At 37.3% G+C, this 27967-nt stretch overlaps 5 protein-coding genes across 6 annotated transcripts; 2 read left to right on the top strand and 3 right to left on the bottom strand.

The window, feature by feature from the left end:
• Window positions 1-317: 317 nt before the first annotated feature.
• Window positions 318-9031, bottom strand: LOC111806642 (eukaryotic translation initiation factor 4G). 2 transcript variants are annotated; one of them, XM_087129072.1, is made up of 10 exons: window positions 8895-9031; window positions 8537-8784; window positions 8248-8354; window positions 7891-8010; window positions 7717-7790; window positions 7528-7584; window positions 5712-7166; window positions 2476-5612; window positions 1152-1346; window positions 318-1066 (listed from the first exon to the last, which is right to left on the bottom strand). In XM_087129072.1, exons 2-10 carry the CDS (start codon window positions 8701-8703, stop codon window positions 736-738), a joined length of 5643 nt encoding a protein of 1880 aa, XP_086985198.1. In that variant the 5' UTR covers window positions 8704-8784; window positions 8895-9031; the 3' UTR covers window positions 318-735. The 2 variants fall into 2 exon arrangements, with proteins under 2 accessions (XP_086985198.1, XP_023547786.2); XM_023692018.2 differs by having other exon boundaries at window positions 7891-8016; window positions 8895-9026.
• Window positions 9032-12437: 3406 nt separating this feature from the next.
• LOC111807300 (FCS-Like Zinc finger 3) lies at window positions 12438-13227 on the bottom strand. Its single transcript, XM_023692966.2, has 2 exons — window positions 13033-13227; window positions 12438-12932 (listed from the first exon to the last, which is right to left on the bottom strand). Exons 1-2 carry the CDS (start codon window positions 13152-13154, stop codon window positions 12761-12763), a joined length of 294 nt encoding a protein of 97 aa, XP_023548734.2. The 5' UTR covers window positions 13155-13227; the 3' UTR covers window positions 12438-12760.
• A 4511-nt stretch (window positions 13228-17738) lies between these two features.
• On the top strand, window positions 17739-22301 carry LOC111807545 (ALG6, ALG8 glycosyltransferase family). Its single transcript, XM_023693310.2, has 4 exons — window positions 17739-18646; window positions 19748-19954; window positions 20871-21108; window positions 21781-22301. Exons 1-4 carry the CDS (start codon window positions 17882-17884, stop codon window positions 22182-22184), a joined length of 1614 nt encoding a protein of 537 aa, XP_023549078.2. The 5' UTR covers window positions 17739-17881; the 3' UTR covers window positions 22185-22301.
• Window positions 22277-24048, bottom strand: LOC111807547 (uncharacterized). The gene is made up of 2 exons (XM_023693311.2): window positions 23558-24048; window positions 22277-22965 (listed from the first exon to the last, which is right to left on the bottom strand). The coding sequence occupies exons 1-2, from the start codon at window positions 23835-23837 to the stop codon at window positions 22346-22348; spliced, it is 900 nt and encodes a 299-aa protein (XP_023549079.2). The 5' UTR covers window positions 23838-24048; the 3' UTR covers window positions 22277-22345.
• A 569-nt stretch (window positions 24049-24617) lies between these two features.
• Window positions 24618-27337, top strand: LOC111807711 (10 kDa chaperonin 1, chloroplastic). The gene is made up of 7 exons (XM_023693554.2): window positions 24618-24806; window positions 24896-24954; window positions 25099-25149; window positions 26003-26068; window positions 26181-26228; window positions 26367-26396; window positions 27160-27337. Exons 1-7 carry the CDS (start codon window positions 24728-24730, stop codon window positions 27226-27228), a joined length of 402 nt encoding a protein of 133 aa, XP_023549322.1. The 5' UTR covers window positions 24618-24727; the 3' UTR covers window positions 27229-27337.
• The last annotated feature ends 630 nt before the right edge of the window (window positions 27338-27967 follow it).

The following is a 27967-nucleotide window of genomic DNA, read 5'->3' as shown; positions in this document are numbered from 1 at the left end:
AACCCCGTGCCCAACCCATATAGACTAGTCACCCCTATATAATACGAGTTTGTCAGGCTTAGAAACAGGCTTAGGCTTAGACATGATTTTTCTGAACTTGATGGTAATGTGCCTAGCAAGTTTTAGATTGTTCTTTTTCCATGAGCTTGATTGATCGAAAAGAGGAAGGCTTAAACCTACGTACCCCAATAAGACCTCATAATGAATAAGACCTCGTAATGAAATGAGAGCTATTGAGAGGTTCCATATTACGGAGCCAAATTACATAATAAAAATCCAAACCAAACAGAGGAGCAAAATTGAGGCACTAATGGATGTAATAAATAAATCGGGAGGGTCACGCCTTTTATTAACTTTGCTATACATGATTCAGAAAAAGGAAAGAAAAGGACTACACGAACAGAACACTCCACAACATTGAAAAGCAGAAAGGAAGCATATGAAGAAGAACTGAAAAGGGTTTTCTGGGTGCTCTCAGCTGCTGAACCTATTCTATAAAAATAATCTCTGGAAAACATGTTGAACTTAATTACGTTAAAGATGATGATGATGGATAAACCAACCCTTCAATTGTATGAAACTTCCCACCCAACCCTCAAGAGGAAAACATGTATAAATTTCTTTTTCTGCAAATTAATTTAAGTACCCTAAAAAAGCATTGAGGGGGAGATGAGATGAGATGATCACGATTCCAACTAACAAAATTACAGCAGCAGCAATTTGGATTGACTACTCCTAAATAAATTCCTCTAACACTTTAGATTTCATAGGGTCGGGAGGCCGAAATGTCTCCAACCGCAAATTCGAGTTCGTGCGCATGTCCGTTAGGAACCCTTCTCCTTTCTCTGACCTGATTGCTTTCAAGACGTTGCCAAGAACATCAGCTGCAAGCCCAGCTTCACGAAGGGCTCCAGGTTCCTCTCCACCTTGATAGATTAGATCTCCAACTTCTTTCAAGGTAACCATGCTTTCTGTGATGACTTTAGCAAGAATCCGACCCAAATATTCTGGAGCCCTTGGGGCATCATTTACGGCATCTTCTAAAGTGGCAAGAACTGCTTCGAACCTGCCCAATGGAAGGAACAATTTCACAAATGGGTTCTCTCTCAACAAATGCTTACTTAAATGCTTCTTTTTTCTTTTATCATTACCCTTTAACAAGATGAGCTTGGTTCAAGGTGCCATCGTTAGCCCTGGAGAGGTTCACAACAAGTTTGCCCAAAAGATCCCTTTCCAAATCCGTCCTCTCGAACGCATCAGTGACCCAGAGACTAATCATGGTTGGATGGAAGTCTGGGGAATTCAAGTCTTTAATGCACAGAGCTACTTCCTTCTCATCTCTGGCACTGAAAAGGAGACAGATAAAAAGTTAAAGCAAAGCAAGTCATTATATCCCATTCCAATAATCCAAGCATGTCAAACTCGTATGGTTTAAAGTAGAACAGTGTCCCAAGTTTCAACTGGTCCAGTAAAATAAAGTTTGGACAAAGTCGGACTAGTCTAAAATGTATCACGAAGTCTGAAATAGTCCAGTAAAATCAATCTAGAGCACTACTAAAGGTAAGCCCATTCAAAGAGATAACAAAAAAAATTATCCCGCTCGCGCATTCAGACACGAGAAAAGTCATTAAGCACTAGAAAAGTTGTTCAAGGAAGAGAATGAGCATCAACATTTTCACTTCAACCACAAAACACAAATTCGAACTCTGCAAATAAAATCCAGTGCACTACTAAAAATTCAGTCATGGACTTGTGTTCAAAGATAAAGCGCTATGAAGTGTGAGCTTTAAAATTTTCCCGTTTATAATTGTTTCATTTACGAGTATCTATCTCAAGAAACTCCAACCAACCCAAGTTTTTGAGTTCGTTCTAAGATTCTCAACACCATTTTGAAGGAAGGCAGAATATAACAAAGGGCTTTTAAACAGATGAACAGGCCATAATTTGATATCTCACCAAACAATAACTATTTGTACCCATGTTCTCAGGTTCTATATCCTATTTGAGTCCCCAAAACCAAATAAACAATGACGGTCTCATATATATAAATAAAAACCCAATCAGGGAAAACCAGCTGTTTCGTGTTCCTCCAATCTCGAGAGCTTCATCTAAAACACTACTGAATGTAAGATAAGCACTAATACCCTTAGATAAGACATAAAGAACCCTCAGAATTCTCTAAATAAGTGGAAAGGTCATTATCTCACAACATACCACATCATTCCCTTATGCATAGAAGCTTACTAAATGGATTAGGAGTATATAAACTAACATAAAGTGATCATTATACACAATTAATGGCATTGTCAGATAAACAAAGTACATACGATTTTGAAAAATAATTGACTTGAAAGGAAGTTTAATCGTAGAACTAACATTTGTACCAAAAACCCAGTAAACATTAATACAATAGTACCATCTATACCCAGTAATCTATTATGCAAGCACAAATAATGTATACAAGAAACTGCATACCTGTAGAACTCCTTGATTGCCGTCAGTGATAATTCTCGCAACCGATCTTCAGACAATACTTTTTCAGATGGAAGACTTGAGGTCAAAGTTGGGGACGGTGTGGCAGGTGAAATCGGACGAGATCTATCAAAACGACCTGAATGTCTCAAATCCTTATTCCCATAATTTGAATAACGGTCTTGACCACTTGTATGGTCCAATAAAGTTGGACCAGAATATCTCTCTGGCATATGTCTTGAAATTGGATCCTCTTTGGAAGTTAAGGTTGCACGCTCTGATACAGAGCTATATCCGTTCAAAAAAGCTGTTGGTGCACTTCTCAATTCTCCTGGAAGAGGGGATATTTCGGCAGGAGCAGCAGAACTTGGTTGAGGTCCTCTAATGGACATTCCTCGAGCCAGACCACCCTGTGGTCCAAGAGTAATAGAATCATCTCCACCAGCTCTGTGAGGCAATGTAACAGACAGTGTCCTAGCTTCGTAAGACTGTCTTTCATCTTGACGAGCATCCTGACTAGAAGCATATCCACGAGCCTGATGTGGATATCCACGAAAACCTCCCATGTGATTACCTGGGGATGATGCAGCTGATCCCCTAGGGCCATAATCCATAGGTGGGCCCCCTCTCCTTGCGGAAGGATTCATGCCTGGACCACGACCAAACCTACCAGTTTGAGCCTGCCGCTCTTGAGCAGCATCTCTGTGTACTTCCTCAATCTTTTTCGGGCCTTCAACTTTTCTCCTCTGCTGCCATTTGTTCTTCCTCAGATCAATTGCATCTTTAAGCATGAACCGGACCCTGGATGATAATTTCATGTTGTTTGATAACATTGTCATGATCTCAAAATAAGAATCCATATAGCCTTTTGCTTTGGGATGATCTATCATCTCTCCAATTGTGCTCATCAATTTGCACAAAGCTTCAACATCTTCCTCATCTGGATTCTGATATTCCCCCAGTAACTTCTTGATGCATTCATGCATTATTCTTTCAGTCAACATTTTCTTCTTGTACAATTCGCCTATTAATCTAATGTTACCTAGCATTCTTCTCCTTGCCTTTATGCGTTTTTCTTCCCTTTCCTCTTCAGATTGCTTTACCTCACCTTCCTCTTCAACTTTGTTTGCTTCTTCCTGTTCTCTTTCACCTCTCTCAAATTCCTCCTGACATTTATTGAGTAACAATCTCTTAAAAGTCATCTTCTCGTTGTCTTCACTTAAATCAGGCAGTTCTCCAGCAAGATGAAAACAGAAGTTGGCATACATTTCACAGAAGGTAGGCTCCATTAAAGCTTTGTCAAAAATCTGTGATATTACTCCTGTTAGAGTTCTGCCATTATCGACGTTTACTGCTTTTACTTGCTCAAAGAGCTTTTCAAAATTCTGGGGTGTTAACTTGTTTAGTATGGCCTTCAATTGCCTTTGCTTGGCTTCTTCTTCATCTGACACCTTACCCACCTCATACTTCTTCTTAGCTTTGTGCATAGTCTGCAATGGTGTTTGCGGCGAAGGAATTAAACCCTTCTGAAAATTGGGAGCTCGTTGCCACCTATCTGCATCAGAATTATTTCTTTGTAACCCTCCCTGTGGTCCCATAGACTGCAAAGGCCCAGCAAGTATCCCTCCAGCATACTGAACAGGAGCCTGTGCTCGGGGGTTCCTTAGAACACCAAAATTGGCTCCTTGACCAGGTCGAAAACCCGCATTAGCACCATAAGCTAGATCCAAACGAGGATCCTGTCCTGGAGCAAAAGGTCCAGGAAATTTGCTCCATCGGTCATCATCAACCAAATTACTGCCACGGCGATCCAAACGTGATCCTCCACTTGATGGTCTATCTACTCTTCCTGAATTTGGATATGAATCACGATCAGGATGATGAGATGCATTAGCATGAGTACTCATCAAGGACTCTATATCAGGTGTAACTTCAAAGTTATGTGGAAGGTCCAGAAACTGCTCAGCAAACTTGAGGAGAAAATCCCTAGAATACTTCTTGGCCATATCTCCCGTTCTGTCATCACCGTCAAGCACTGATGTACCTACACCATCTCCATTTGCCGATTCCAGTTTGGGTGTAGCAATATCAGCAGCATCTTCCCAATCATCAGGCTCAGCTTTATTCAGTGCAACAGCATCTTCTTTAGTAGCCTCAACGGACTGCTCCGTGTCCACACTAGAAGATCTACTTTCTGTCCTCTCAATGCTCTCAGAATGTGCTACTGCTTCTTTCTTCTCTTCAGGTCGCTTATATGCATTGTAAAGGTCAGAAGTTGTTCCTGCAGCATCTGCCATTTGAAGAATTGCCTTTAGCTTCTTCCTCCCTTTTCCAGTATTACCCTTAACCCTGCTCATCTCTACAACGGATTTATCCTTGGTGCCATAAACAGCATGTGAACTATTGCCACCGGTACCAACGGTATCCAACACCTCTCCATCATTTTTTCCATCTGTAAGTCCCAGGTTTAGAGCAGGTTCAGATGGCTGGTCAGATATGACACCAGTTTTCATTAAAACTTCATTGCTACTTCTATTGTCATCTCTACCAGAAGAATCAACAACTAACTTGTCACCTTGGGTATTTTCAGGAACAGTTGAACTAGAACTCACGGAAGCAGACACGTCAGCTCCTGCATGACAACTCACAGGTTCATCCACAGCCCTTTGGGCAGCTTCAGAGGTGGAAACCTCGTTGCTAGCAGTAGTTGATCTCCCAACCAAGTCCCTATCTATTTTCTCAGAAACCTCCACAGATTTAACAACATCAGGATCCGAAAGATTTTCAGAAATCTTGAAATCTACAGGTAGTTCAGAAGATGTTGCTTGTCCCCGTTCTTCTGTTTTCAGTATCACGGGTTCTGAATGCTTTTCTTTTGAGCATGCATCCTGCTTATCATCAGAAATGAGATCTGAGTTCTTGACATTCCCCAGACCAGAATTTTCAGAAGAATTAGCTGCAGAAGCCAAAACGACCTCCTTAGGTTCTGAAGAATCCAGAGTGACTGATACTGACTTGCCTTCTACAGCTACTGGAATGGTTGAAGATTTAGCTTCGACAGCTTCAGAAACTGTAGAAGGAGAAGTTGAGTCCTGCACTTGACCGGGCAATCCCAAAGCTGATGAAGCTTGTCCACTAATCTGTAAATAGTGATGAAAACATACCAAGAAAATAAACCTAGAGTAAGAAAAGCCATGACCGTAAAGGTCTCCAGACAAGTTAAGAATGGACAAAAGTACCTGATGCTGTGATTGGGTGTATCCTTTCTTGCTTGTTTTCTTCTGATGATCCTTGTGTGAGTCTGACCTTGATAAATTTTCCCTTCTCCCTTCGTTATGTGTTCCAGCTAACTCAGACTCCTCAGAGGAGGCAATCAATGAAGATTGCACAGAACTGGAATCTTGGCCGTCGAGTAAAACCATTGGAGGTGCTTCAGTAGACTGCTTAGATACTGCAGATGAAGACTTCATCATCAGTTCTCTTCCAACTTTTGAATCGTGCATAGAACTTTCCAATGATGTATCTACTGCCCTTTGAGAAGAAGGCGGGATTAATTCTACGGATGGGCTCAAGGGTTTTTGTGATTTTCCTTCTTCAGTTGCAGGTAATCTATTTGGTAATGAGTCAGAGCCCTTGCCACCTGTAGGATCAGCAGGCATTTTGATTGTAACGTGAACTGTTCCTGAGGGAGCAGGGGGCTGCAAACCATGAGTATCACGAATATGCTCTCTATTAGGTGGATCTGAAATTCCATGCATTGGGCCCCCACCAGGCTTCTTAACATGCAGATCAATGTACGGAACATTTTGAGAGCCCTGGCTGACTGGATAATTAAACATGTGAGGCTGAGAATTTGGTGCAGCTTGACCACTAGGCAATGGAAGGGAACTCGGGCTTGCAAAATATAAAGGATTGGGATTGTAAGAATTGGGATAGTAGTTCATTGCATGACTTGGTGCAAATGGAAGAGGCTGAGTTTGAGAGGGAAGATTATATTGTGGCCTAGGGCCTGAAGAACCAGTATCAGCATATGCATTTGTTTGCTTATTGTCAAATATTAGCTCTTCATGCGTCTTCGGATCAGTAATTCTAACAGCAGACTTACGAGGGCCACCAAATTTCCCTCCTTGCTGTTGAGGGTACTGCGAAGTTACATTCATGCCTAAGTTGCTTAATTGAGGAGGCAACTGAGAACCTATTTGAGGTGCAAAACCCAAGCCCTGTCCCTGATGAATAATACCCTGTGGCTGCATGGGATGGGGATGAAGACCAGGAACAAACATTGGCTGTTGCACTTGAGGAGAGCTTCCAATCTGCAATGGCACAGGAATGGACATGTGCAGTGAACTGGGGGTTAAGCCCTGTGATTGCATCTGTGGGTTGGGACCTCCAAACGGCCCAGGTACTTGTGGCGGGTGGAAAGGCATTGTCATAGGGATTCCAGACATAGGATTGGTGGGCTTCTGAGTTTGGATTGGCGGATGATTTGGTGGTGCTTGCAAATCCTTTTTAGCCTTTTGAACTATGTGAGCATCCCCAGTATTAGGTTGGTTGAAGGTACCAGAATCCTTCTGCTGTATCGGCTGTCCGGCATTAGGTTGATCACCAGCTCCAGCATCCTTCCTTTGTGCATGTGGCTTAGGAGCTAACGGTATGGGCATTTGAGGAACTGGTCTAAAAGATTCATGGCGCGCCTGATGTACAGCAACAACATACAGCTTTAGAAAACTAAAACCTGGAGCTACTAGAAACTAAGCATGGCATATTGAATCAGAATTTCCAATCTTTACAATTATACAATGCAGTCATCTCAAATCCAGACAAGATAAATTCTAGACAGTTAACGGCTTCCCAGACATATAAAATACAACACTGAATCATGCAAAAAGAAGACAAGTGATTTCGCATGGTGCATCGACAACGGCAAGAACTAGTCTTCAAAAAGTACTTTTGTAGTTCAAAAAAATCTACTAAATGACACTTGCTTCATTGGCCATTGACTAGAGGAACCGATAGTCCTAGAAACAAGACAATCCAGAAGGAAGCAATACAAACCTGGTCACGTTTCTGTTCATCTAAATTAGGAGGAGCTGAGCTAGTCCTAACTGGAAGCTACAAAACAACATAGGAATCTCCATTACAGAAAGATAAAAGAAATAAAGAACTGCGTCAAGAAATTTCAAACGAAGGCACCTGCATGCAATTAATAATTCACATTTAGTGTATTAGCTTGTGGAATTATACCTGCATACCATTCATGAATCCGGGACTTATCGACCCAAATTGGAAAGAAAATTCCTTAGGTTGATCTCCAGCACCTGAGACATTAAAGGATCACTAAGTAGCTTCAAGAGGGAAAATATTGATTCACATTGGTCAGAAAAACGAACACGGAAACTGCATACTACTACTACTTACCCTTCGCCGGGGTAGTGGGCGAAGCCCCATCAGAACTCAAGGGGGAAGATTGAGAAGTTGGAGCTTTAGGAACATCTCTGGTGCTTCTCTGGATATGTGGTGCTTCTGTAGGCTTGGCAACTGCACCTGTAACCCTTAAATTAGATATTGCTGCAACAATCCACCAAAAAGAAAATCTCCAAACAGAACGAGAAATTTTTTTTTTTTAATATGGAAACTCATCCGAAACAATTTCCCCTTTAGAAAAACTGTGTACTTCCCAAAATTCCTCTGGTAAAAGAGAGGAAATAGAATCAAATAACAAGAGAATTAAATATTTAATAACAATACCGCGCGATTGAATCATCACAGACTCACCATTTTGCACTCCTCGCGGGTTAGGAGCATTACTCGAATCCGTAGAATTTACAGGAAGAAGACCTCCTCTAGATTGCCCTCCTTGAGCATTATTAGTCTTCTTAAAACTAAACAACAGCCCCCAACAAAATTATGAGAATTAAAGAAATCAAGATACAAAAATCATTACAAATCAACACAAACAACAACAAAAAGAGCAAAAGAATAAGAAAATTCAACAATTGAGGCAAAAAAAACATCACAAAACCAAAACGAAACGAAACAAAACGAAACCCTAGATGATCATTACCCACGATTAGAAGCGATCGACGGGGTAGGGACGGACCCACCGGCACCGCCGGGCTTAGAGTGATTGCCTGAAGAGCCTCGCGGTGGATTGAAGTTACTGGATCGCCCGGATTTGCGATACTGACTGTAGCTCTCGTTCTTATCGGACCTTGATTGATTGAAGGACATATATTCCAACCCTTGATCTCTCCCAAAAAAAAAAATATTAAAAAAAAAAAAAAAAAAAAAATCGATTCTTCCGATTACTCCCTGCAAAAACAAAGAAACCCCATCAAAAAACACACCCCCAAAACAAAAAAAGAAAACACACATAAACACAGGAATGGGGAGAGTAAGAGAGTGAAGATGAGGACAGAAACCTGTGGGAGTGAGAGTGAAGCGATAAATAGAAGGGTCGCAGCAGCAGAGAAATTAGGGTTTTTAATGGGACACCATGGGAGAAGAAGGAAGGGAATGGGAGAGGGGGGGGAGGGGGGGGAGGAAGAGGAGAAGGGTATGAGAGTATTGTGTTGGTGTGCTGTTTGTGGGTGTTTTTAGAGAGAGAAATGCTTAACAAACTGACTGGTAAGATGGGTCAAAAGAGGTAGATTTTTTAGGAGATCGGAAATCGAACAAGTCTTACTTAACTTTTCCTCTTCCAAATCCTAATCTAAATCATCAATCACTTCTAGGGTTTTTTTTTTTCATCCTTTTCTAAATCTTTCCTAATCATAATTTATTCCCTAATTTCTCTCCTATCAAAATTAACCTTATTTAACCCCTAATTTAATTATTTAACTCCATCCCCAATTTGAACATAGTTAAACCTAAAACCGATGAAAACATATACCCTTAAAATTTAAAATATATATAAACTAAAAGTTTAACTCGTCGACTCAAGACCACCCGAGTAGCTAAAACTGATGAAAACATATACCCTAAAAGTTTAAATATATATATATAAAAACTCAGAGTTTAGCTCGTCCACTCGAGTAGTTGAAACTGATGAAAACATATACCCTAAAAGCTCAAAAGGATTAAATATATATATATATATATATATATATATAAGTTTAACTCGTCGACTCAAGACTACCCGAGTAGCTAAAACTAATGAAAACATATACCCTAAAAGCTCAAAAGATAAAATATATTATACTAACAGTTTAACTCGTAGACTCAAGACCAGTCGAGTCAATTTTATACTCACTTGTGTTTATCATCAATTTGAACGTAGCTCAACTATTTAAGATATATACACTAAAGTTTTAAGGAGACAAACTAACAATTTAACTATTAACTTAAGACGGTTGATTTTCTACCCAACTTGTTTTTTTTTTCACCAATTTGAGCGTAACTCAATTATTTATAATATATACCCTAAAGTTCAAAAAAGATAAACTAACGGTTTAACTCATTGACCTAATACCACTCGAGTCGAGTTTTTTACTTAACGCGTTTTTTCACACAGATGTGAGCGATATTATATCTAAACTATTTTTTTTCACCAATTTAAGCATAACTCAATTAATTGACTCACACATACCTTAAAAGCTCAAAAAAAGATAAACTAACTGACCCAATAACACTCACTAATTTCAGCATGACTCAACTAATTAAAACATATATCCTAAACTAAAAAATAAATAAATAAATAATTTAGGGTTAAATGTTTTTTTTTTTTTTTTTTTTTTTTTTTTTTTTTTTGAGAAAATGTCAAACTTAAAAATGGTAAACAAAGACTATTCCATTAAATAATATTCCTACTTTATAAATAGAAAATTATATTTTGTGAGAGATAATATTATTATTTGTAAAATAAATATTAATGGTGTAAATAAATAATAACACTTCATGAATTTTTTAAACTATTTATCCTAAGTTTTCCAAAAATAAATATTAAAAAGTGGGAAAAAACATTATAAAGTATAAAAAAAATAAAAACAATAATGGAATAAAAAACCCCATATTTTATAGTTTATTTTTAATAAAAAAATATTTATTTCCTCGAATTTTAAAATACGTAAATTACAAATTTCGCTTCGCTCTAAATAAATAAATAAATAAATATATATATATATATATATGTAAAGCCAAAGTTGTTTGATGATTGACGTTAATAAATTGTCATATAAATACTAAATTTTTAATATTTTATAGACAAAATTAATAATTAGATTTATAATTACGAAAATATTTAAAAATTTGCAAATCCTTAATTTAAGTATTTAAATAATAATCATTTGAGTACTTCATTGCAAAAAAAAAAAAAAAAAAAAAAAAAAAATACTCTTAAATTTTTAAAAGTTACATTAATATTCTCCCACTAAAAATAATTAAAAAGTGGACGAAAACTGTCTACCAATATCCCATAGATTATCTCCAAACTTTTTAGTGTTACTTCAAATGTTTATATGAGTATTTTTTAAACATGTTACTAACGGTAAAAGTATTTTTAATTTTTTTTAGTTTGAAAGTATTTTTGAAAATTTTAAAAGGTTTAAGCACTGACGAAACTTTTACTAAATTAAAAGTATTTTTAAAAATACCGAAGACATTTTTTTTTAATAATTTAAATCTACTATTAAATTTTTTGAAAATTTATTTTAAATTTTATACTATTTATAACTACATAAGAAATTTAACTTTACCCTAATTTTTTTTAATAGGATTTTAATTGGGATTATTAGAATCATGGGTTTTATTTTTAAAAAAATATTTAGTTAAATAATAAATAATAATTTGTAATTATTAGAAAATGGATCTGAAAGAATTAGTGGGCCTGGGTTACATAACTTACATCAGTTCTAAAGCCCAAATAATAAAACATATATTAAAATTTTATTTTCCAATCTAAAAACAAATATGTCACAAGCATGTAATATGTTCACAAGCATGCATGTTGAATTGAGTCGACACGTTCGGTTGCTACTAGAGCTTTTTTTTTTAGCTAAAGGCGGTCAAAGCAAAGATAAATAACGAGTATATCAGCTCATACTGTTACTTCCACCTCCTTATGAATACACGAAGTCAATCTTGATATACAAGAACCGAACTTTAAATTTTGTTGAGGTTCACCGATAAACGATTATAAGAGGAAAGAGAGTTATATAGTGACAAAAGTGCATTTATGATTCAACATCGATATGCATGTAAGAAGAGGTTGCTAGAAATGAGCCCAAGCATATAAAAACAATTACGATAATAGATCATGTTCGTTTAAAGGACTCTCGGTTAGATGCTGACAGTGTCTCTTGATAAGAGAAGATGACTTTCTTCGAATAAAGACATAATTCATTTCCGTGATAGGTTAGCTTTATCGTTATTGAATATGAGATGCAATAACACAAGATTGTACGACAATGCTAGCTCGATAATTACGTTAGGTGTATGGTGAGAGTTATTTAGGTGGTCATGTGCCAGTGTCTGAAATCCTAAGGGGACGTGGATTGGAGAGGGAAACAAAACATTCTTATAACAACGTGAAAACCTCACAGTAGGGGTCATGATAAATAACAGGTCAAAATAGACAACCTATCACAGCCAAGTGCTATTAATTTAAATATTATAAATTTATTATTTTATAATATATTAATTTATCATGGACATATTTTTATTTATTTTTTTTTTATATAGTTTTGAAATAACAAAAGTACAGTTTTTAAAGGAAACAGAAAAATAAAAAGGAGCAAAAAATGGGATTCTGTAACTCGTTTTCAAAAAAAAAAAAAATTACTTTTACCATTTTTTTTTATAAGATTCGTTGAATAGGTTGAACGAATCTTAATATTATACACTAATTTTCTAGAAAATAATAATAATAAATCTGAAATATATTCAGAGAAAAAAAGAAAAAAAAAAAAAAACCCCACAAACCACAAATTCCCCCCCCCCCCCCCCCCCCCAAAAAAAAAGAGAGAGAATAATTAAATAAATAATGATTATTTGCAATAACGTCTCCAGTTTAATAATTTCGTAAAATTATGAAGAGAATTTCCATGGCAGATCATCAATTTCTTTTCCACAGAAATAGTAAACAGAGCAACATATTCATAAACCCTAAAAGAAATGAAAAATAGATTGAAAGCAGAACAGTTCTGTATAGCGTCTGCCAATCCGATCTTCTCCACAGGAAGAGATTTCAAACGTTTCTCAATCTCCACAATCTGCACTCAATCTGAAGGAGAAGAAAAAAACCTTTTCCTCTCGCATTCGAAAACTTTTCGCAAAATTTCTTCATCGAATCTCACGCCACTGCAACTGTATCCGTTCGCACATTCTTCTTACTAGACGCCGCGGTTTTATCCGCCGAAGACGACGACGACGACGAAGACGAGATTCTCCAGCTCTTCTCCTGCGCTTCGTCGATCTCAATCTGTTCTTGCCGGCACTCTTTGCTACAGAACGGCGTATTTCCTCTGAAATCCAATCCAATCCGTCAGTAACGAAATTCAAAAACAAAAACCTAGAAATTGAAATCGAGAAGCGATTAATCGAATCCGAATCGCAGTCACTCACTTGTACATGAAAATGTCTCTGTTGAATCCGAGCGGCCTCCGGCAGAGAAAACAAGCTTCGAGGAAATGAGATTCCTGCCGATGATCCTCGCCGCCGGCGTAATACCGCATTCCGGTCCTCATAGAGAAATGAATTCCAGTTCGAATTCGATAGATTTGGGGGAGAATGAGAGACAGCGCCTAGTGTGATACAAAGATCGGAGATCCCGGAGCCTTTTATAGTCGCCTGAATTGGTGAGGAGTAATCCACTGCGCCGCAGACACACGGGAGCACCGTGAGCTTGATATGAAAACCAACATATTCTCTAACGTGGAGGAAATTCATTCGTTAAGAAAACCGAACCTATCGTAAGGTGCGATGTAGTGGAATATATTAATATCGTAATTAAAAAGGTTATTTGTACTTGATTAAAATCCAAGTGTCGTTTAACTAGAGATTCCTATGGAGTTAATCTATTGCCACAGTTCATGTATCTTTTTCTTAAAAAGGAAGGGACATAAAAAATTTATTATTTGGTCCTTCCTTTATCTGTTAATTTCAACTCCACCCCACAATTATTGGTTATTTACATTTGTATGGACTTTTGAACCCATTTTTTTACAATTTAGAACCTAAATAGTCTTAGCGAAATTATGATGGTTTGTTCAAAAGAGACCAAAAAGAACAGATAAGATGAAGTTAAGATAGCACGAGAAAAAAGAAAAGTGTAAATAGTCTTCTTGATGAAGATATCGAGAACGAATAGATAACAAGTTGCAATCACAATGTATAAAATTTTGACACATAATATGATGAGTCGGGATCGAAAGTTATGTAAATTAAATCTGTGGATCCCACCGAGACGATGAAAGATAAATCAAACAGATCGCTACATCGTAGTATCAGTCTTTTACCATTGACTGTATGTAATAAAAATTACAACAGTATCTCGACCAGATGTGTAATATTTTTAAATATAAATTTAGTAGTATTTTGAGGTAACTATATATAATTTTTAAATGATGTGGGGTGAATTTATAATTTGGGTAAAATTTGAGGGCTTCTCGTGGAAAATAAAAACAAACAAACAAACGGTATAAAATCTAGGTTGCTGTTGTCTGACTGTCAGTCGTCCAGATGAGGGGTAATTTGGTAATTAAGAGAAATACGCGAGGGCAAAAAGGACAATTTGATAAAGGCATCATAATTTCTTTAGAAGTTAAAGTGGGGCCCACGGAGGGGGGGAGAATTTAATATTCGGAATATTTCGATATTTGTTTTTAGAAAAAGCGAAAAAATGATTATTCTCGCTGACTAGACAGTGGGCCCCATGGTCCAATCAGAAGCAGACAGCAACAACGAAGCATGGAACTCTTGGCACAACATACGAGGCGTTGTCCATTGGGACCCACAGCTCTGCCCGTATGTCTTGGGCAGCCTTCCCGCGGTTGCCCGTTGCACGTGCGGAGGAAACCGCAGCACGAGTATCCACGACCGTGCTACGTGGTGGCTGATTAAGATAGCATTAATAAACTAATTTCATTTAACACTTTTATTAAAAGGATTTAATTAGAGATTAATATTAATTAGATCAAAGGCAGGCGCTGCTGATACTGAGATCCGTGGATCGGAGTGACGTGACTGTGCCACGTAAGTAAGTAAGGTGGGCCCTCGACTGTTTTTGGCGTTTAGTTTAACGTCTGGATGACGTGGAGTCGACGGAATGGTAGAGGAATCTAACTCGTGGGACGACACATCGGAAAATAATTGAGATTTGTCGTTTTTGTTAGATTTAAGATGCTCCTCGAAATTATTTCCTTTTATTCTAAGTCAATCAATTTTGTTTTTTTTATTCGAAAAAATTTGGCCATATATTTATTTTATTATCGCTAATTATTGATGGCAAATAATAATAATAAATAAATAAATAAATAAATAGTTGTGGTCTTAGTAAACTGGTCCCGACACCTCATCCAATTTTTTAAAATTTATTTTAATTTAGATTTACAATTTTATCTATACAAAAATAAATAAATGAAATTTCATTTAATTTGTGTGAAAAATAAAAAAAATTATACAATATCTCGAACGTGCGTTCACGTTTCACTAGGGGTATGTATATATGGGTTGGGTTGGGTTGGTTTGAAAATTTTTTTAGACCGACCCAATAGTTCAGGTTGGTTGCATTGGTTCAATCAGCAAATTTCCCTTCTTCTATTTTCTCCGACCTCAAATTCTATATCCTTACACGATTCCCATGTTTTTGGATGGTATTTTTCGTACATTTAATTTATAATAATTATTTTTTAATACTGTTTTGTCTGTTGTCCCAACTCCACACAATCTACGAAAGCTGATTCAGATAGAACTTTATCTGATATTTGAACCACACCTATTTTCAATGATTAAACTACGCAAAAATCAAAATCGGGAGCAAAATTATACATAGAATTTGAACTAAACGACTAATTTTCGTATATGCTCTTAGCTCTCGATAGATAGAGAAATCGAAGAAACTGTACAAATGGAGAAGCTCCATCGTTGCAAATATAAATGTGGACAAGTTTGTCGTTTGTAAATTTTGTTTGTTGGCTAGCTTAGTTTGTCCTCGTAGCTAGATAGCCTTGTTGGCTTAGCCATATGCCTTGTTCGATAGGTGACCAAAATGATCGATGGCAGTTTAATTATTTTTATTTTTATTTTTATGGGTTAAAAAAATATATTTACGGGTAGGTACCATTTAAAAAAAAAAAATTACGTTTGAGATGAGAAAGATTCAAATATCTGACATCTCGATCGATAACTTTCACAGGGTGACTACCTATGCTGTAGTTTGGTTGACTAGTCAATAAAGAATTTTGATCTCATTCAATCCAACTGATTAAATTTGGGTACTGTGTTCCTGCATTTTTTTTGTTTTATTTTTAACGATTTAATTTTTATATTTAAAAATATGTAACGATGATTTGTTTGTAAGTTAGTGTATCAACATCTAATAGCCATCACGTCAATATCTTAGCTATCTAGTCTCTTCTTTAATCCAAGTATTAAAGGTTGCGATATAAGGAGATGTATTGATCACATCTGCACGAACATAAATATTTCATGGTTAAGTATGCTTGAGCAATTATATGTTGGATGTGACCTCGTTTGGTCTGTGAATATAGTTTTCAGTCTTAAGAAGCGATGAATAATTAACTTGACCATGTTGTATGGACCATTTGGTCACCGAATTTTTTTAACATTTTTAACTAAACATTTAAATTATTTGTTGAATTTCAAAAATAAAAACAAGTTTTTGAAAATTTATTTTTGTTAGTTTTAAAAAAATTATAGAAATTGAAAATTATTTAAATGAAAAATGAATATAAAAACAATACAATTTGATAAGATAAGGAATCAACTACAAGTGGAATAAGATTCTGATTACCTTGTTGATCGAATATATCAATACAAGAACACTTGATTGAGATTCGAATCACTCCACAAACAAGATCGATCATGTCTGGCTTGAATGATTCTTGTTGATCAAATATCTCAAGGCAAGAACACTTGATTGAGATTCGAATCACTCCACAAGCAAGATTGATCATGTCGAGCTTGAATGAATGATTCTACATGTAACCTAAACTACATAGAATTACTATATTTTCAAGTCTACTTACAAATACAACATACATGACTTTATATAGCCTCGAAATGAAACTACTAAAGGCATTCCAAGACTCTGTAACATTCATACTTCCATAATTAACCATTATGTAATTGCAACCTAAAGTAAATAAAAAATCTTAAAATACATTAATGAAATACAATAACTCTAAATTTATAACATGAAACTTCATTCTTATTCGATGGGGCATGAATTGAAATATATATATATTTTTTTGATAATTTTAACCATATTTTATTCACATCTTCATTGAAATATATTGTATGATTGATGTCTCTTGGTTCATATCACAATTATTCCATCTTCGATTATGGTACAGATAAAAGATATATTTAATTGGTTTTATTAATCAAATAAATTATGAATGGAAGAGTTAGAGATAACATTATCCAAAAATAATTTACAAACATTTTAATTTATATAATAATAAAAATAATATTAATGACACACCTTAACGTCATTAATGAGTAGACTAGTTGCCTTTATTGCACTCCTCAAAGTCCACTCAACTTGGCAACGTGTTTGATGTCGGAAAAGTGCATTTGAATTTAGCATATATATATATATATATATTAAATAAAAATATATTTTTTAAATTAACAATAAAATTTGTTTGAATTTTTATTTATTTGAACTTAACGGATCTAAATAAATTTCTGACCCAATTCAAATGGTACAGAGTTGGATCGAGTGGATCAGATTTTCCTGTAACAAACCCAAATGAGTTTATAATCCAACCAAAATTATACTGTAACCAACTCACGAGTTCATAACCCAACCAAAATTATACAGTGTTGGATTGAATTGATCCGATTGGGTCACGGTTTATACGATAGCACTATAATTTATTTTTTATTTTTTTAAACAACTAACTATATTTCTATTAAATTTAAAAGAAAATTGTTACTTTTATTATGGCTTATTTTCGTACCATTTATTTATAAAAAAAACGTATAATTAAAGGGGAAGTAATTTTTTAATTTTAAAAAATAAAAAACAAAAAGAAAATATATAATTTAACCTTTTTTATTACTTTAATATTAAAAAGAAAATATATTATCTTCGTTTCCGTAAAAAAGGCGCGGAGACTGATCCGAGGACAGTTTTGACGAACCAAATAGTCGCCGCCAAGCTAACCCAACGAACCCAATAGTCGACGCCGCGCCGTCGGTTCGACTCCGGTTCTTGACCTGCGCCATGGAGGATTACCGGCGTCGGCAACAGGGAGACGTTAGCAACGGCCCAAAACCTAGAAAGCCTGTGCTCGAGCTCTTGTGGTTCTTTGCTATAGCTGCCTGCATCAAGTTCCTTCTGATTCCATCTTACCGCAGCACAGACTTTGAGGTCCATCGCCATTGGCTCGCTTTGACCCACTCTCTCCCTCTTTCTCAATGGTACTTCGACGAGACCAGTCAATGGACTCTTGATTACCCTCCATTTTTTGCATATTTCGAACGCTTCCTGTCGATTTTCGCTAATATTGTCGATCCCCAAATTGTGGATCTTCAAAAGGGTTTAGATTATAGCAGCAATACTGTCATATACTTCCAAAGAATTACAGTTATTGTCTCCGATCTGTGTCTTGTTTATGGGATTTTTAGATTGACGAGGAGTTTGGATCCAATTAAGCGGAAATTAGTCTGGGTTTTGGTTGTTTGGTCCCCTGCGCTCGTGATTGTGGATCATTTGCATTTTCAGTATAATGGGTTTCTTCTTGGGATGCTTCTGATTTCTCTTTCGTGTTTGGAGGAAGGGAGGGATCTGATGGGTGGGTTTGCTTTTGCAGTCTTGTTGTGCTTCAAGCATTTGTTTGCTGTTGCTGCACCTGTTTACTTCGTTTATTTGTTAAGGCATTATTGTCGGGGAGGATTTGTAAGAGGTTTTGGGCGGCTTACAATTATGGGATCTGTTGTTGTGGCTGTTTTTGCTGCTGCTTATGGACCGTTTATCTATCATGGTCAGGTATAAAATCTATGTTTGAGCTCAAAGTTTTGTTTGTAGCAGACAAATCATTAATGTTCATAGAACACCAATTTGGTTATATGTTAACTTTATCAGCATGAATATGAGTACCTTTGTTCTTCAGCTGTATTCGATACTCCCACTTGAAAGTTTGTTTGTGGCAGGAAAATGTAGTGTACAGGCGATCAATTTGGTTATATGTTAACTTTAACAGCATGAATATGAGCACATTGAAACTTCTTGCTGTATTCTATCTTCTTCAATGCATTGAGTTTAGATAGGACCTTAATTGCCACTTGCATCTACCGTCAGTTAAGCATATGCTAGCCTGAAAGGGGGGTAAGAGGACTGTTGAGAATAGAAATCTGGTGGGAAGAGTATCAAGGAAGAATATATTAGAGGCCCTTTTTGAAGAATATATTGAAAATATGCCATACCTTTAGTTTTGTAGGTTTAGTGTAGGGGTGATTTCACATGGTATTAGAGGTTTTGTGTTCATGCTCCTAGAATGAGATTCCCTCTTTTCGTTGATATCGACTGTCATTTGTTGGGTTTTGTGCTAATTTCCAAACCCAGAAATGAAGTAAAATTTTGAACTATATTATAACCTTAAGCTTATTGGTCGAGATTCACCTCTCTTTTGAGACTGCACCCCCGCAAATTTTATGCACGTTGTACAACTTACCTCCTCGGGCTCACTTTAATCAACAACTGAACGAGTCATCTTCCATCCTTACAGTTACTATAACCGCTAATAGAATCGATCCATCGGGTTGAGTTTATAAGTAACGAAAGGGTGAAGCTAGAATAGATCCATGGGGTTGAGTTTATAGGTAACAAAAGGGTTAAGCTAGAAAGTCTAGTGGGACATGGTTTACCGAAAGAACCCGTGTTATCCCACTTCCTTCTATCGCAAATCTAATGGATAGTTTCTCTTCAGGAAACTAATCAATAGTACTGACTGCACCCCGTTCTGTTTTATTTATTTGTTTACTTAATTTTTTTAATAAATTTCTAGCTACAGATTCTTAGCAGGGACTTCTTGTTATTTTCACAAATTGCCTGGAAAGCTTTACTAATAGCCAATTCTTTTCCTTGCAGATACAGCAAGTCATCCGACGCATGTTTCCTTTTGGCAGGGGACTTTGCCATGCTTATTGGGCCCCAAATTTCTGGGTTTTTTATATTTTACTGGATAAAGGACTGTCTATCTTGCTCAGAAAACTTGGATTTAGTGTCAAGATACCAACAGCTTCATTTACTAGTGGTCTAGTTGGTGATTCATCTCCGTTTTCTGTCCTACCTCAGGTACTTTTCTGTGATAAACTAAAGCTACGTGCAGATAATTGGGATAGTAGTGAATTGTATTTAACTCATTTGCACAAACCGTTGAATTTGTCGTGGACTGATCTTTAGACATTCATAAATCGTCAAAGAGGAGGATGTCCATGCATGTGCTTTTAAGATTTGCTAGCATCAACTTAGATGAGGAAGTATTTGTAGTTAAACCTTAAAAATTTCTAGTCACTCTCATGTGAGCATTACAACCAGCTATGTTTTTTGATTGCTTGCTTCTTGCCCTGTTTCATTCCTTGTTTAGTAGACTTAGTGTGAGATCCCATATCGGTTGGAGAGGGGAACAAAATATTCCTTATAAGGGGTGGAAACCTTTCCCTAGCAGATGCGTTTTAAAACTTGGAGGGGAAGCCTTGACGAGAAAGCCCAAGGAGGATAATATCTGCTAGAGGTGGGTTTGGGCTGTTACTAATGGTATCAGAGTCAGACTCCGGGCCGTGTGCCAGCGAGGACGTTGGCACCCAAGGGAGAGGTGGATTGTTGTGAGATCTCACGTCGGTTGGAGATGAGAATGAACATTCCTTACAAGGTGTGGAAACCTCTCCCTAGCAGACACGTTTTAAAACCTTGAGGGGAATCTTGGAAGAATAACCCAAAAGAGGACAATATCTGCTAGTGGTGGGTTTGGGTCGTTACACTTAGGGTATCATCCCTGCAGTGCAGTTTCCATTTAGATAAAGACTGAATGGAAACATTCTCACTAGTTCAATAGTTCTAGAATTTCTTTGCTTTCATAATTCGTAAGGTAGGTAATTTGTGGTCTATGCAATCCTTACGTTACATTATTTTTTCTTTTTTAATTTATGGCCTTTTCTGTTAGTCACTTCGAGATTCAAACTTTGATATGTGAGAGTTCCTTGCATGGCAGATCACTCCCTTGATAACCTTTGTTCTGGTGCTGCTAGCTTTGTCTCCTTGCCTAATCAAAGCTTTCAAAGATCCCCTACCACGAATGATCACTAGATGGGTGGCCTATGCTTACACATGTGGTTTTGTATTTGGGTGGCATGTTCATGAGAAAGCATCACTTCACTTTGTAATTCCGCTCGCTGTCGTTGCAGTGAAAAGTTTGGAGGACGCGAGGCATTTCTTCTTACTATCAATAGGTATTTTCTTCCTATTCATGCCATTATGTTTAAGTAGCCCTCAGCATCAGGCTTTATGCAGTATTCATGCCAGTATTCGGTTCGAATCTTTACGATGATAGTGAGGCTTTCTCTGGCTTTATGTTAAATATACTTGATTAGGATCTTTACGATGTTACCAGGGCCTTTTTTTTTTTTTTAACTTTTAAGTCATATTCCTTTCTTTATTGGTTAGGATCTTCATTATCATTGTAGTACTTGGGTAGATGTTTCATAGATAATTTCTCTAGTAATCCGAGTCTGTGATGACAAAGTTAAAGCTGAACACGGAGACCTTATAATACAAAAATGGACTCGTGGGTGATTCGGGATGACATTTGAGGTTTTGCGATTTTCCTTCTCTAGGTTTATATGTTCCCCCTCCAGCATCAATCCTCCCTTCTTTTTGTACATTTCCTTTTCAATGTTATTTTTATCTAGCCTGGGTATCCTCAAGCCAGTGCCCTTCGTCTTTTCACGGCTTCAAGTCAGCCCTTGACCTGGTCACTCGAACGTGGCTAGTCTTCCTAACCGTGCTACATTCAATTCTAATCTCTTAGGAAAAGAAGTTAAAAATCATCTTCCATCCTTTCTTCTTGTCATTATGCTGATCTATACATGCTAAAGGGTGCTAACATTACTTCGTTCATGCAGTGTCGTGCTATTCCTTGTTCCCGCTTCTTTTCGAAACACAAGAATACCCCATCAAAGTGCTGCTATTGCTGCTGCACTCTAGTCTGATGTGGTTAGGCTTTTCTGCACAATTCGACAAAGGAGAGTCAGTTAAACAAGCCACATCAAAGACAAAACGACGACACGTACAAACGAAGGTAAGTACGACTTCAACTGGAGAACCATTCCGTATTAGATTCATCGAGAAGGCTTATCTTTTCGGTCTTTTAGTAGTTGAAATCTGGGCTCAGTTTTTGCATCCTTTCATTCTAGGTAGTAAGTTTCCTTTTGTACCACTGATGCTCATATCTATATATTGCTCACTTGGAGTCATGTACTCTTGGATTTGGCAGTTGAGATGGATTCTTAGGCCTCCTCCTAATTGAGTCACTAAAGTTAGTCATCCATGTATGAACTCTACACTGACCATTGGTAGAATTTTGATACTCTTTTCATTTCAAGTTCTTACACAAAAAAAGGAGTAAAAATGCTTTGTTGATGAAGCTTTTGTTGTCTGAATTTAACTTTGAATGTTCTCTGATAAGTTTTAGAACAAAATTTCTATTGATCTATATGAAAAAGAAGAACAAATCTTACAATAAATTATAAGAAAGAACAGAGTAAATGAAACATTGTTCCAAATAGCTCCATTGGAGTGACCTCTACTGCATTCAACACCACTTCCACTGAAGCATCCTCTCTTTTGCTTGATACCCAAACCATGATTTTCAAGAACAAATGTTGAGTTTGTCTTCCCATTACTGAACAAAACACACCAGAAGAATGGCCCTTTATGTACCCCAACCATCCCCACACCAACCTCTGTATGAGATTTGTTCCTCAACAGGGAAAGAGTTTTCTTGTCAGGAACGAGTGCTCGAGAGAACGCCTCTGTTGGCTCAAGATATCCAGGTTGACAAGCCACAATTTGGCCGGTTATTGTGTCGAAAGTTGGGAGCTCGACACCGCAATCTGGAGCGAAAACTTCTGTGAAGTTGTCGGAGGATGGATTGCAATTTACAGTGTTGTTGCTACTGCAGTTTCCTTTGCAGAAGTTGATGAATTGCAGCGCCATACACCCGAGACCTGCATTGTCACTCAGGCGAGAGAGCTTCGCAGCTGTTCGGTTTTTGTTGATGATATCAACAAGATCATTTGCTGGGTTGCCTGTAGAATTAAGAAGAAACTAACCAACCTATAAACATATCCAACCAAAACAAAATGTTCCCATGAAGTCATCACATTTGATGCTGCTAAGGATGATTACAACAACATTACTCTCTGTATTCTTTGATGTTATGAACTTTTCTGATACCCATTTGAACATCAATATCAAATCAAGCTATCTTCTTACTTCAAGTTAAATTCTCTCCCAACTCTCATCCCGTACTTCATCGACATCATTATATCTTTCTAGCGATTCACATAGCATCATAAGAATCTACAACCCACTAGAACGCCTTTATTGATGATCCTTTCCTCCGATAGAATCTAAGGCCCTCAAACAATGTGATATCTCACACCGAGTAAACCCGTTCTACTTCCCAACGAGACCTGGTACTAGCTGCTGAACTCATGGTCTCGGTGGGCTGGTTAGTCAAAATCTATTAGACTAGTGGGAAAAACAAACATTTCTTCAATACTAAAACCATCAATCTCAAGACAGAAGTAGCATAAATTCAACCAAATTAAAACCCATAACAGTTCGCAATGCAGATTCAGCCATGGAAAAGGAAAGTCGAAGAACAGAGAAACTTACCGTGATACTTGGAGGAAACAAGAACGGCGAACGGGAAAGAACAGAGAAGGAAGCATTCAACGGAACAGAGGTTCCTCATTATACCACAAACAATGATTGTACAAAGAACGAAAGTAAGATCAAAAGGCCAAAAGGAGAAGAAGAAAGAGAAATGGAAGTGGGAAAGAAAAAGAAACCCTAATTGGGGAAAGGGTTTAACGGGGAGTGGGAGATTTTCCGGGAAAAATTGATCAAATTGTTGCAGAGAATGTGAGACAGGACAAGAAAGGGATGGCCCCATTTAGCCGTTTTGGTTCTTAAAGAATGGGATTTGGATGAGGAAAGGGGATATTGGAGTGGGCACACTCATGGGTCAGTTCCTGCTGCACCCAGCCCTGCATTGCCCTTCAAGAATATTTTGGGATAAATTATAAAAATATCCATTTCTTTTTTTTAAATTTTATAAATATTATTTTTTCTCGAAAAGTCGCAACTTTTGAAATTTATACACGTCAATGTTTTCTCTTTCAACTTTCCTCTTAAGATTTTTAAGACTGTCCGCTTGTCTGCCAGGGAGAGATTTTCACACCCTTACAAAGAATGCTTCGTACTCCTCTCCTCAACTGATGTAAGATCTCACAATTCACCCCATTCGGAACCCAACGTCCTCATTGGCACTCGTTCACCTCTCCAATTGATATGGGACCCCTAATCATATCCCTCATTCAGGGCTGGGCGTCTTTGCTGACATACCGTCTCGTGTCCACTCCCCCTTTGGGGTTTAGCCTCATCGCTAACGCATTGACGAGTGTCTGACTCTGATACCATTTAAAATTGATATTCATTATAAAATATATTATTCTAAAATTCAGGGCGTTATAGTTTACCTACTAAATTGCGATCGTGTTGACTGAAAATTTGATTACCCGCTCTTACTGTTTGTGGAAGTAGGGGTTGAACCATGGTAATTGATGTTTTTATTTGATTAAATTGGTCGATAATTGATGATTTATCGACCGAGAGCTCGATGACGAATTAGGGTTTTGGGTTTAGAAGTTTATAGAACATTCTAGACTCGTAATCATTTGGTCATAACATCAGCTCGATCCATTTGTTTAGCAATATTTCCATTTCCCTCTTCCAACATTAGCTCTGCAGCATATTCCCGCCGTTTAGCTCACTACCTTATCCATGGCGTCTATGTTCTTGACTGTGAAGCCCTTTGTAAACAAAATCGACGTACCCACTTTGTCGAATCGGAGAATACAGAGTAATTTCTTTTCTTCTTCCCTCAGTTCTATCCCAATTTTAGTTTCTTCTTTCTTTCATTCTTCATTTTTTCGCATTGATACTGGTCAGGTACTCGGAGAACGTCCCTTAAAGTCTGTGCAGTGTCGAAGAAATTGGAACCCGCCAAGGTCTGCATCTGTTTCATCGCCTTTTGTCGGGGTTTCTACTGAGTTTTCAATTGAAACCTTGCAGATTTTGGCTTCGTTTTTCGATTCATTGTCTGTTTTGAGTTTATGAATAATGGTTTTTCTTTTGTTGTTTGTGACTTGCAGGTCGTTCCACAAGGGGATAGAGTCCTCATTCGGCTCGAGGAGCTTCCTGAGGTGGGAATTTTTAACATCCATGAATTCCATGTTCTTCCATCATTTTGCTTTTGTGTTCTTATGTGATTTCTTGCTCTAGTTCTTAAGAGGCTTGATTGAAAATGAAGCTAAGTGAAAATAGTGTTTATTAGCTTAATTTAACCAAATGACGATCAAACAGGGTCTAATCTTTAGCATGAACTTACACAGTTATTTGTATGATTGTATCATAACTCAACTTTGATTTTTTTATTCTCTTCATTAGCATTTCACTGCTAAGGAACTACAAATCTCGATAGTTTAGACTGCGATTGTTTAGTCTGTCAACAACATTGGATTATATTCCATTCGAACCTTTATTAATCGAGGGAACCGACCACAAACACGAGTTGGAGAGTCTACTTTCATGATGAATATGAGAAAGTTCCTTCTCAAATTTCAATACTTCGTAGAAGAGCTTATTCTACTCTATAAATGAATTGGCTGTGGGAGGGCGCTGTTCTATCCACTGCAGCAAGAACCCTATCTGACATTCATGCCCATGTTATTAGTTGTACCATGTCGAGGCTACGAGAAATGGTGCCTATTACGGCTAAGGCACTGCTTCTTGGGGATAGAACTTTGGAAACAAGATTGATTTGGAGATGCCTGCCAAATATGTTGTAGTGACTTTAGAATTTCGTTAATCGATTTTAATTGTCAAGATATTTGTGTAGCATGCTTTTTTGTGAACCAATTTAATCGCCACCTAAGAATATAATTCGTATGATGGACGATGCTAATCGTTGTGAACTCTATATTCTGGAAATATGTTGCTTCATCAGCATTGTGGCATGTAGTTTGGAATTGATTCTTCAGTCATTTTGTGTCTCAGAAATCAGCAGGAGGAGTTCTATTGCCCAAGTCAGCTGTTAAATTTGAGCGTTATCTTTTGGGAGAGGTAAGCAAAACTTCGTTTTTCTAAACTGCTAAGATGGGAAATGGAACGAAGCTTATCTCTTCTCTTCGTGTTTCGTTACTCCTGCCCGTGCTGAGTTTCTATCCTTTTTCAGATCCTCTCTACAGGTGCTGATGCTGGGGAATTGGGGCAAGGAAAGAAGGTAAGGATTCAACTTCCTGTTAGACGGTTGATTTTGTAATGATATTGTTGAATGCTGCAATATTCTATCAAACGTTTCTCGGAAAGAAATGTTTGCTTGTGTACCTTTTTGAAGCGGAGAATTTTTCTTCTGTTACAGGTTCTTTTCTCGGACATAAGTGCTTATGAGGTAAGCTACATTAGCTCGAATTTGCGTAGTAGTTCATGATTTTCCATTTGTAACCAGTAGTGTTGCCATAGTAACATCAGTTCATGAATAGAATCATAAAGCCTATTGGGTCCAAAGTAGAGAAACACTTACATTAGGGTGAGATCCCACATCGGTTGGAGAGGGAAACGAAACATTCTTTATAAGGGTGTGGAAACCTCTCCCTTGTAGATGCGTTTTGAAAACCTTGAGGGTAAGCCCGAAAGGGAAAGCCCAAAGAGAACAATATCGGTTAGCGATGGTCATTGGCTATTACAATTAGGTTCGACCCAATTACACACCACTCAATACGAAACATTCTTTATCAGGGTGTGGAAACCTCTCCCTAGCAAGTGCGTTTTGAAAACCTTGAGAGTTAGCCCGAAAGGAAAAGCCCAAATAGGACAATATCTGCTAGTAGTGAACTTGGGCTGTTACAATTAGGCTCGACCCAATTACACACCACCCAATGGGACTAGTCTTTAAAGCACAGCTGAAATCAATCAAACCCCTCTTCAGGTTTAACTACCACTAAAATCCGTAAGAGAGAAGACCACTTGAGCGAGTTTGGGTTTTAGATCAGAGATTCCTATAGATCTAAGGGTCGAACTCGAACACCCTACGTTCCACGAGACTCTATAGTGACCACATTGAACAATTTTTCCTATATGGCTGCTTTTCTGTATCCAAGGTGAAGCACGAACTATTTGAGTTTATTTGAACACTTCCATGTATTGTTTCACAGGTGGATTTAGGCACAGATGCAAAACATGTGTTCTGCAAAGCAAGTGATTTACTGGCTGTAGTTGAGTAGGTCTCTGATTTTTTCCATTGTTCTAGCTATCAATGTAATTGAATATTATTTATGTTGAACTCTCTGATTCAGTTCTTTTGATAAATACTTCACTCTCTTTTGTTATTTCTGCTATGCTCTATAATTCAACATTTTTTAGAAACCATTGGGCTTGTATCTCTAAGACTTCGCCACCAAGACCGAAGTCTGTTGCCTCGGCCTCCTCTCGATCGTGCTTGTATGCAGCAATGTGACCATCACGCACCTTTATATCACAAAGTTAATGAGAAATGAGAAGCTTGACCCGTTTGTTGAGTTATGAATTGAGAGTCAGAATCTTTTATTTTCGAGAGTGCACAATATCCCATATGCATGGTTGTAACGGCCTAAACCCACTACTAGCAGGTTTTGTCCGCTTTAACCCGTTACGTATGGCGGCCAGCCTCAAAGTTTTAAGATGCCTCTGCAAGAGAGAGGTTTTTACAACCTTATAAGGAATGTTTTGTTCTCCTCTCCAACCAATGTGGGATCTCACAATCCACCTCCTTGCGGGCCAATATCATTTGTAACAGTTGAAACCTATCGTTAGCAGATATTATTCACTTTAGTTCGTTATGTACAGTTATTAGCTGCTAGAGAGAGATTCTGCATCCTTATAAGAAATTGTTCATTTTTTCCTCCAACCAATTTGTGATCTCACAATCTTATACTTTTTTTCTTCCATCACAACTTTCGTAAATGAGCTATCAAACATAGCCTT

This window comes from Cucurbita pepo, chromosome 12, assembly GCF_057944985.1.
Source record: "Cucurbita pepo subsp. pepo isolate OVF chromosome 12, ASM5794498v1, whole genome shotgun sequence".
NCBI classification, from domain to species: domain Eukaryota; kingdom Viridiplantae; phylum Streptophyta; class Magnoliopsida; order Cucurbitales; family Cucurbitaceae; genus Cucurbita; species Cucurbita pepo.
Note: the sequence above shows the minus strand (reverse complement) of the source record. Positions and strands in the feature narration are given on the sequence as shown.